Source organism: Ctenocephalides felis, unplaced genomic scaffold (genome assembly GCF_003426905.1).
Source record: "Ctenocephalides felis isolate EL2017-DRISC unplaced genomic scaffold, ASM342690v1 CF-g0.4_SCAFFOLD_01886, whole genome shotgun sequence".
Taxonomy (NCBI): domain Eukaryota; kingdom Metazoa; phylum Arthropoda; class Insecta; order Siphonaptera; family Pulicidae; genus Ctenocephalides; species Ctenocephalides felis.
In genome coordinates, this window is record NW_020538040.1 from 63258828 (window position 1) to 63270213 (window position 11386).

At 30.6% G+C, this 11386-nt stretch overlaps 1 protein-coding gene across 4 annotated transcripts in view; it reads right to left on the minus strand.

Moving 5' to 3' along the window:
• The window catches only part of LOC113378329 (NAD kinase-like), a 33047-nt gene extending 22183 nt beyond the window's left edge, over positions 1–10864 (minus strand). The window contains exons 1-2 of one of the 4 annotated variants that reach the window (XM_026618865.1): positions 10092–10864; positions 8649–8733 (exon numbers count right to left, since the gene is read on the minus strand). In XM_026618865.1, the coding sequence (XP_026474650.1) occupies positions 8649–8733; positions 10092–10206 (200 nt within the window). In that variant the 5' untranslated portion in view covers positions 10207–10864. Of the gene's footprint in view, positions 1–2607; positions 2808–8616; positions 8734–10091 lie in introns of those variants that run through there. The other 3 variants (XM_026618868.1, XM_026618864.1, XM_026618866.1) reach the window with 3 other exon arrangements.
• Positions 10865–11386: the final 522 nt, after the last annotated feature.

Below are 11386 nucleotides of genomic sequence, written 5' to 3' on the forward strand. Positions count from 1 at the left end.
ACCAGCTATGCATTTTGGAAATTGTTTTGAACGTTACCATTCTTTATAAAATTATCAAAAATAAATTAATATTAAAAATGTATGTCCTTCAATGACCACCAATTTTTATCAAACAAATTGCATAACATACACAATGAAATCAAGTTTACAGCCGGTAAAGTAGATTGTTTTGAAAAAATGCCGTCCCGAAAGTGTTAAAATATTTATAATGACTTCAAAACTTATTCAAGAAAATTTTTAAATTTAAAAATTTGTTTTTATTCGATTGAAAACTTACAGAAATGCAAACTATCGATTGTTATGGTTCATAAAAGAAAAGTAGATCCTTAATCGATACTATAAAGAACATTGGTTTTTGAGAAAGTAGATCTAGTCATTTTGGACATAAAGCAAAAAAATAATTTTGAGAATAAAAATTAATATTTGTATTACACTCCTCAAATACTTCGAATTTCCCACTGGGTATAAGTTATAGTAATCGACCAAAATCGATAATTTTTTTGAACAACTTAACGTTTCTGAGGTTTCTGAACATTTTGGCATACTTAAGAGAAAATTTACGGGTGTGTGTGTTGCAAATACAATTTTTCGTCGACACTTTTGGTACCATGTGGTGATTAGTTTTCGACAAAGACAGGTCTAGTCGATTCAGAGATACGGGGCACAAAATGCAGAAAATGGAAATAAACCCTTTCGACTCGGATGCCACATCTTCGGCGGCAAAATTCATATAAATCTCGAAATTCGCGAGTGGAAAGTGTTAAGTTTGTGAGAGAATAGAGCATCCAATTTGGATGATTCAAAAACTATTCCATTTGTATTGACGTAATGAAAAATTGATTAAATTTTTGCAAAGACAGGTTCAGCGGTTTCATAGATCCGGAAAATTTAAAAACAAAATGCTATTCAGATACTGTCGAAAATCAGATATTTTCGACAGTCAGAAAAACAAGCGACATGACTAGGTATCAAACACTTTCAAAAAAATCAAGAAATTTCAAGAAGTTTTCAAGAAATATCGTTTTTTTTTCAGAAAAGGCTTTCTTTCAAAGTTTTCAAAAATAATCTAATTTTTCTAGTTTAACTATTTTATTATTAGAATAAGTCATTTTATTGATTGCCTATCCATATCCATACAAATTAATGTGAATAGTTTATTTATTTATTTATTTTACAAGCCGTCAGTATAATGATATTATAATAAGACGTAATGTCAATATTTTACAAATTTTATATAATTTAATTGATTAACAATTTAATAAGTATAGTGTGAAAAGGTTGCACAAATTACGGCAATCATCACACTACAGTGCACCAGCGTAAAACGGCTGTCTGTATTAATAATTCACAAGCAGCTAACTGGCATTTTCCTACTGGAGATATGATAACGTGAAAGACAATGAAATTAAGAGTTAAGCAATATGCGCTACAATTATTTTCATCAAAAAGTAATTCATTCCGCACCGAACACTCGTGCATTGCACAAATTATGATTAATAGTACGTCATACTGTAACCTTGAATAGTTGTGTATGCAGACAAGAAGAATATCGACAAATCGAACAATGTAATAAATTTTATATACAAGCAAAAATTCATCATTCTTCATACAAAACATCATTGCCATTAAAGAATCTTTTCTGTATCCGTGTACAAAAAAGTAAGTCTTCTTGAAAATTGTACTTGTAATACTGAAAAATAAGTTATTAAAATGTTAATAGAAACGTTCTAATATTAATACGTTGTAAAATTATGGAATAGATCAGAAAATAATAGAATACGATTTTTCGTACTAAAGTTAGTGAATCGTTTAACAACGCAAAATGTTACAGTAGACAAAAAAATAGAAAAAAAAAATAAACCCTCAACTTTGACAAATGTATCACTGAAGATAATGCAATCTATGGAAATATGAAACAAAAATAATAATGAAGAATAAAGAAGGATTAAAATTAAAAGATGCGGCATATTTGTTACATCATTTAGATTTATATTTTCTGTATTTAGGTTTAAACTCTTTTGTATTATTATCAACAAGTTTGTCTTGCGGCATCCGAGTCCCGAAGAAAGATTTAAATGATATTATAAATACATTAACCTGCTTATGTAATCAATACATCATTACATTTTTCATTTACTTGATAATCTATCTACATAAAACAATAAATCAATTGCTGATAAAGTAGGAAAAATAAAACGAAGAACTACATGCAGTGATGCTATAATGACGATGGTGTAAAAAAGAATAGATTGAATTTGTTTCCGATTAATTAAACTTACAAGTTTATTTAAAATGGTTTTAAACCTTCTGATTTGTAATTAATTTGATTGTCGAAGTTGCAATTGGAGCATTGACGAATGAATCTTATTACAAATCCCTTAATACATCATTAAATAAAGTCCAAATATTATTATAAAAACAATGTTATTAAGCAAGCATATCTCAATTTGAAAGATTTTCTAAATTAAACATACCAATTATTATAGCTACCAAAATAATAGTTTAGAAACTAAGCGAATTCGTTTTTGTAGTATAAAACAAAATCACTTTTTTACAAAAATGTATAGTTTCTTATCAATTATATATTTTTCCATTTTGCTCAATGACCTTTTTTTACCATCTTTCCTTGAACTGTCTGATTCTATGTCCATAAAATTTCTGATCTTCATATGAACACAAGTTCAACAAAGTTTAATACAATAATAGGTTTTACTTAACATATAATACGCTGATACAAGATTGGAGAGCACTACTTAATATGGACATTCATTCCAAGCTATTTTATATGAAATTTGTCATCGTAATCCGTTTAGTTGTCGTTATCAAATAGAAAATGTCAGTTGATGGTTTGTCATCATTGACGTAATTTAAAGTACACTCGTTAAAGGTTTGTATATTAAAGAGTCAATTTATTACTATTCTCTGCTTATTACATTTATTAGTAATCAATAATACTCGCAGATTAAATTCCCTAAAAAGCCATAGTACCATAGCTATATCTATAGTTGGCTATAGAAGTTTTAAAAATAAACTATTTACATTAGATTTGTACTAAATTCCAAGTAAATTTGCATAAACTTGCAATTACTCTGATCAGAATTAAATAAAAATTAAAAAGAGATACCTAATTAAAACTGAGAATGATTTAAGTGCAACCGAAGAGTTGAGTGAATAGCCCTGAATGAAAAAGATCAGACTATGTGAGAAACATTCGATAAAGTATCACATTCAAGGCTTTTCAATGTATTTCATGTTGTGTAATTTTATTAGCTAATAACACGCTTGTTTTACAAGTAGTTTTATATTTAGAACAATAAAGAAACATAGTACTAAACTGAATTAACAATAGATCAACAACAAAATGAATAAGTATGAAATCGGCTGTCCCGTGGATTAGTCGTTAAAGCTATGGGATTTCAGACATCCAGGTTCAATACCTGCTCCGATAGCCTGATGTCAAGCGGTAGTGGCATCGATTGTCACTTGGAAATACAAATGTATATATGTCGCTAGATAAGCAAGTATTGAATTTTTAAACATATGATATATATATATATATGTATATACATATATATATATATATATATATATATTATATATAATATATATTATATATAATATATATTATATATTATATATAATATATATATATATACATATATATATATTAAAGAATGCAAATTTGGCGTTGATATATATTAAAACGAGTGTGTTGAGTCGGGCAATAGCACCAAGTAAAAAAAACTAAAGCAATTAGCTTTATTAATCCATACGTTTTAGTCTTTTTCGAGATCGTCATTCAGTGAAAACTGAAATGTTTTTTATAATTAATTTAGAAGACAAAATGCAAGCATATTGGACTTAAGATAGGTACTTACAGATAAAAACAATTTAATACTACACTACACGATAACATTGTAACACAGTACAACATCAGTAGTTCGAACATTTAAACCTAATTATGAATTAGAGTTAAAAAACTAAATTTGTGTACATAGTTGTAAGTCTTGGTAAGCTGAACCAATTGTGTTCACATTTTAAAAAAAAATGGGCAAACTGGTAAAAACATATGATTTCGGAAAGTAATAAAAAAAAGACAAACGTCATTTGAAAATTAGTCGAGGAATATCTTGTATTAATTACAAAGCGATTAACTGTCAAGGCGCATATTAATTGCTTTATTGTTTAACGATATTGGACAACCTTCACCAAATCTTCTTTTAAATATATTTGTTTCAAAATGTAATATACTCGGGTTTAGGAAATCAATGCTATGCTGAATATTATTCATGTGTTCTATGAGCATTGTTTTACTCTGATTCTTATTTTTCAAATTATTTCTGTGTTGAGAAATTCTTTTGTGTAGATTTTGGCTAGTTTCGCCTATATAAAAACCTTCACAGTTTAGACAATTTGATTTTTACAATAAAATTATTCAAGATTTTCAGATTAAATTTAGATTTTAATTTTTTTTTTTGTAAATAAGATTGAGAGAGTGTTTTCTAATGTAAAGAAAACACTAATATATTTATTGAAGAGTTATTTCCATGCCTAGTAAAGATCGTTTATAAAGGGTAAAGGCGAGTAAGGATAAGGTTTGCGGTTTGGATTTTTAGTTGAAATGTGGCGGTTTTGGAGGTTTCCAGATATGGACTCTGTTTCTGGTTGTGGATTGGATCAAATGTTGAGGATAAGAATTGTTACTTAAGATTTGTGATACTAATGAGAGGTTGTTCTTCAAAAATTTGTTATATGAGTATAGTACACCATGATCTATAAAGTTGATACTGAAACGTATGGATCAATTGCTTTAGTTTTGTTTACTTGGTGCTATTGCTCGATCTAACACACTCGTTATATATATATATATATATATATATATATATATATATATATATATATATATATATATATATACGAGGTCTGTTCAAAAAGTACCCGGAATTACTAATAATTAAATTTGGCGGGTCTGGAGTGTGATTGTTAAAATTTTTTTTTTATTGTGTTGGTATACATGCCCCTAAAGTATGATGAAATTTTCAGCTATATTCACTGTTTACTTTGTCTGTGGTAGTCGCTAAGGTTCGACGTGTTTTTCTGAGCTCGGCGATTTTTACAATGGAAGAATTGAAAAGTCAAAGAATTTGTATTAAATTTTGCGTAAAAAATGAAATAAAGTGTTGCAAAGTGCAAAAATTCACCAGATATGGCTCCGTGTGACTTTTTCCTATTCCCAAAGTTGAAGAGACCCATGAAAGGACGGCGGTTTTCCTCGATTGAAGAAAATCGCTGAGAGTGCTCAAGGACATATCAAAAAGTGAATATCAAGGGTGCTTCGAAAATTGGAAAAAACGCTGGCATAAGTGTATTATATCTGGGGGGGACTACTTTGAAGGGGACCACATTAATGTAGACGAATAAATAAATATTTTTTTGAAAAAACGAAAATTCCGGGTACTTTTTGAACAGACCTCGTATATATATATATATAAAACATTTAATATATATATGTGTCTGTGTATGTGTATTATTTCTACTCGTGCATTAGCGTTGAGTAATATACGTCATTCCTGGTATACGTACATTTTTGAGATTAAGAACACAATATTTGGCATAATAGAAAGTGCGAAATACCGTTTCACCACACGGCGAAAACGGCGTCAATGCAGAAAGAAATAGACTTCACATATCTGAATGAAATATGAGAATGCTTGAATTTGTATCGTAAATATAGTTTAATGTTGCATATTTTAACACAATTTTATTAAATCAGATGATTTTAAATGTTAATAGAAAATAAAATTATAAAATTGTAAGATGAGACTATGAGAAACATTCAAGAAGAAAAATAGAATTTTTTATCTTCAAATTTATTATCTAAGCAATCAAGAAATATAAGTATTATACAAATATTAGATACCAATATAATATATAGTAGTAGTTCCTATATAAAGCTATGAATTTGAACTAAGTTAAAAATATATGAATCAGAAATTAACATGTTCTAAGAGTTGTGCCGACTTCTTTTAATAGCAAATCTATTATTACAATTACAATCTGTTGCTTGTGATACTGTTGCTTTTTTATTGGTGCATCAGTTCCAGATACGGACTATTTTCTCTTGAAAACAGTATGTCACCTGGAACTATGGATCTGGACTATGGCCAGATGCATTAATCATAAAATTTCAAGTACCATGATAGACGTCATAATTTGGAACTATACACAGATTAGTACACTGGTAATACAATCGGCCAAAGAAATTATAAAGACCTGTCGTTCTGTTCAAATAATTGGGAAGCAGAAATGCAATTAACGAGAAAATTAAATATTGAATGTCCTAAATATGCATAAGAATAGAACTTATGTTACTAGCTATAGATTAAAATTCAACATAATATATTTAAATGCTATATAATTTATTACAGGCTGATAGAAACATTACACTTCTTATTGTGTATTACACACACACATTATATATATATATATATATATATATATATATATATATATATATATATATATATATATATATGGTTGGGCTCATCATATATGGAGCCGGATGGATTAGGATTGACTCCACTCTAGAGTGGAGTTATATCCGCTTAACATCTCCGAGACTCCGACAACTTCGAAACCTAATATTCGACACAAATGTGTTCTATAGTTGTTTATATATCTACAGATTTATTAAGTATTTGAAAATATTTTAAAAACAGTTCAAACATTATAGTTCATATTATTATAAAAAATACTATTTTATGCATTTCAATATGCATACAAATCTCTTATGCCGAAACGGAAACAATAAAAATATTGAAATACCAGGGTAATTATTTTGCTATAAAGGGTCCAACTAGGTAATCAAACGACCTTATTTATTTAGACGTAATTTATATTGATTAAACTTGAACACAATTTAATTATTCTGTATTTTTGCAGTTATATTTGTTTACTTCATGGAAAATGCAAAATGACATTATTTTGGGCCATTTTATACCTAGAAAGTCATAAAATTGCCTGTGAGACAAAAGATCGATTGCTTTTATCTATGCAAATCTTTGTATTAGTAAAAAGTCTCTAGCAAATGTCTGTACGTGTTAAGAGATTTAGTACCAGCTTAGGGAAGCCGGATATGAAAAAATCTCCGATACGACTCCGCTCGGATTCACTCGGAGGGAGGAGTTGTATTCTCGGATATAATTCACTCCGGAGTTACCCAACTCTATTATATATATATATATATATATATATATATATATATATATATACATACGAGGTGTGTTCAAAAAGTACCCGGAATTACTAATAATTAAATTTCGCGGGTCTGGAGTGTCTGATTGTCAAAATTTTTTTTTTATTGTGTTGGTATACATGCCCCTAAAGTATGATGAAATTTTCAGCTATATTCACTGTTTACTTTGTCTGTGGTAGTCGCTAAGGTTCGACGTGTTTTTCTGAGCTCGGCGATTTTTACAATGGAAGAATTGAAAAAGTCAAAGAATTTGTATTAAATTTTGCGTAAAAAATGAAATAAAGTGTTGCAAAGTGCAAAAATTCACCAGATATGGCTCCGTGTGACTTTTTCCTATTCCCAAAGTTGAAGAGACCCATGAAAGGACGGCGGTTTTCCTCGATTGAAGAAAATCGCCGAGAGTGCTCAAGGACATATCAAAAAGTGAATATCAAGGGTGCTTCGAAAATTGGAAAAAACGCTGGCATAAGTGTATTATATCTGGGGGGACTACTTTGAAGGGGACCACATTAATGTAGACGAATAAATAAATATTTTTTTGAAAAAACGAAAATTAGGAAAACTTTTTGAACAGACCTCGTATATATATATATTAGGGTGGTCCTTAAAATGGTCATTTTCGAATTTCCTTGCTCCCAGGGGCTCAAATGTTTCCAAATAGATAAAAAACAATTCTCTGAAAATTTTAGCTCTTAATATTAACGTTTAGATAGAGCGCAATTCAATCAAAGTTTTGTATGGAAATAGCATAAAAAAATTTTCAAAAATTTTAAAAATGTTTTTTAAATGTAATTTAGCGAACAAATGAATGAATAAAACTCATTCATTTGTCGCTAAGTTATACTTAAAACATTTTTTTTTAATTTTCAAAAATTTTTCCATGCTCTTTCCATACAAACTTTGATTGAATTGCGCTCTATCTAAACGTTAATATTAAGAGCTAAAACTTTCAGAGAATTGTTTTTTATCTATTTGGAACCATTTGAACCCCTGGGAGCAAGGAAATTCGAAAATGACCATTTTAAGGACCACCCTAATATATATATATATATATATATATATATATATATATATATATATATATATATATATATATTAGAAAGTAGCTTCGGTATTGACTGAAGTCAAGTGAATATGTTTCCAAATTATGTTATTTTTGTGAAATAAATTAATAGTAAACCACATGTGATACAACCTACAATATAATATAAAGACAGGGCCGTTTCCAAAATGAATTATTTCGAAATTAGTTTTCGTTATTGTGAATGATACTGAATGAGCAAACAAATTAATGAAGAAGATATTGAATTTTCGTTTGTAAAACGACCCTGACATTACTACTAAAATGTGCCACTACTAACCGGCTCTACATGTGCTCAAGCGTGTTCAATACCTCGTGGCCAGATCGTGTACGCGATCGGCATTGCTAGAATCACTTTCTCTCCCATACACGCTGGGACGCTGACACCATTGTACATCTGAAATGTGCCGGGTCACCCAATGATTTACTAAACCAACTAGAATTGCGCTCACGCATGCATACTCACATGCCCCCGATTATCATGCAATCGTTTAATTAAAAAAAATTCAATGAATTTTATCAAAGCGCGCGTTAAATATTCAGTTCTCAAAGTATAATATTCAATCAAAGGTAAACAATAAGTTAAAATCAATAAGTAACAATCTAACAATAATAACGCCGACGTTATAGTCGTAAAGCATTGTGAAATTTAAATGCAAACAGATCGAATAAAACCGTTCGTATGAAGAAATTAAATTAATGAATGTGTGTCATGCATGTGAATAGAGTCGAAATAATGGTATAGTCCAGTCATTTGGTGTAAAAAAAGGCTGTTGCCGGTACAGTACTCCGGGAATTCTGAAAATTGGTAATCTTATAGATTTCGAGATGCTCTTTACGAAAATCAACTTTGCCACCTCAAATTTGAACGGCAAGTTGCCGCCATATTGGAAAAATAGCGTCAAAAAACAGCTTTTTTAAAATATCTTCTTTTTGCCTCATTCTACGATAAAAGTATCTATGCACGAATTAAACTAGATAAAATTTCCTACAATTCTTTAGAAAACCGTTTTTTGTAAAATTGATAGTTTGAGAGTACAGCCGCCTTAAAGTCTTTGCTGCTCTCGCCGTAGTATCAAATCTCTCCATATATGAAAGCACTTTGAACTTGACCACATTCTCTCTAATAAATAAATATTTTCAATGTTAAATTAAGTGAACAAGATCTAGAAATAAAATAATTCAAATATTTTTCTGTTTTTTGCTGATTTTTTAACATTTCTATGGCAAAGTAGCAATAAGTAAGTAGCTTGAAGTGTTAAAAAATCAGCAAAAAAACAAAAAAATATTTGAATTATTTTATTTCTAGATCTTATTCGCTTAATTTGACATTGAAAATATTTATTTATTAGAAAGAATGTGGTCAAGTTCAAAGTGCTGTCATATATGGAGAGATTTGATACTACGACGAGAGCAGCAAAGACTTTGAGGCGGCTGTACTCTTAAACTATCAATTTTACAAAAAAACGGATTTCTAAAGAATGGTAGGAAATTTGATCTAATTTAATTCGTACATAGATACTTTTATCGTAGAATGAGCCAAAAAGAAGATATTTTAAAAAAGCTGTTTTTTGACGCTAATTTTCCAATATGGCGGCAACTTGCCGTTCAAATTTGAGGTGGCAAAGTTGATTTTCGTAAAGAGCATCTCGAAATCTATAAGATTACCAATTTTCAGAATTCCCGGAGTACTGTACCGGCAAAACGACCAAATGACTGGACTAGTAGGTGGAGGATCAGAGCGCGGACACTTACGGCCACGTTCCGGATCTTCGTCTTCGAATGCGGTCGCCGCTTGAAAGGCCGCACTTTTCGCCGATTTCGTTACGCCGGATTTCCGCGTTATCGAGCTTGCCGGACTGCTCGACATCTTCTGCAGTGTTCGAAGTGGGATAATACGACAGTTGATAATTGACGCGTTCGTTAAGACGTCTTTTGTGAAGCGTTGCTAGATCTATGTCCGACACACAGGCCATTATCACATACGTTCCAACTAGTAGACGCTCGTTTGCGTACACATTTTACCAATACTCATTATTAAAATCAAAAATTTCTAGTAACGTCTAATTTACACATATCCACTATCAGCGTACACTAAATTTTTGCTAAGAACCAAAATATACACAGAGGTTATGAGATTCATTTTAATGCACCGTTTGTCACATTGACATTTGGCATTTTGACACAAATGTGATATCTTCGGTCTAAACTATTATTTAATTTAATACACAGAACTTATAACAAAAATTTCACTCGAAACATTATAATATCGTTATCTTTTAGTTATACACCAATATTTTAGGTTAAGTTTAGTGTAACTATGAAGCGACTGTCTCTCCATATCCATGTTTTCCGATTCAATGAATGAACGTGCGTTTAATAAATGAAATAACTCGGCAAACAGACTGTGTAGTGTAACTCGCAAGACGATAATGATAAGTAAGTCGAAGCGCGACGGCACCAACCAACGAACTCTGATTTGATAGCCGACTTTGCCCATTTCGACGACATTCCGTTGGCACAGCGAGGGCACAGCGCACCGCACAACTGTCAAGTTTGCGCATGTAAAACGTACGACGAATCGACGATACGATAATATGGCGAACGGGCCAAACGGTTCGCTCCGAATGACAGCGTATCGCTGTCAGTGGCAGCGTGCTGATGGCTGGCATGCGCCCGTCGCCCGTGCTAAGCCGCACACATCATACGCACTACGCACGATAGGACAGAAAGAAACGGTCATGCAATATGCATTATATGAAATATATTACTCAAAAGTTCAGTTCTTATATTAAACTAGTGGGGCGCATGGCATCGTGCCTTAAGGCAAATCGCTGGAACTTCCCGACCAAAATTATTTTTTTTTTTAAAGATTAACATTTTTGAAAGAAATTTACTCTGAAAAATTAGATTTTTGAGAAACTATTGACAACAATTTACTTTTTTTTCAAAAAAATACTTTTTGAAAAAAAAAGTGTATTTTGAAATATTTTGGAAATTCTGAACTTTTTTTTTCAAAGCAATCGTACTACTTTAACTGCATAGAGACA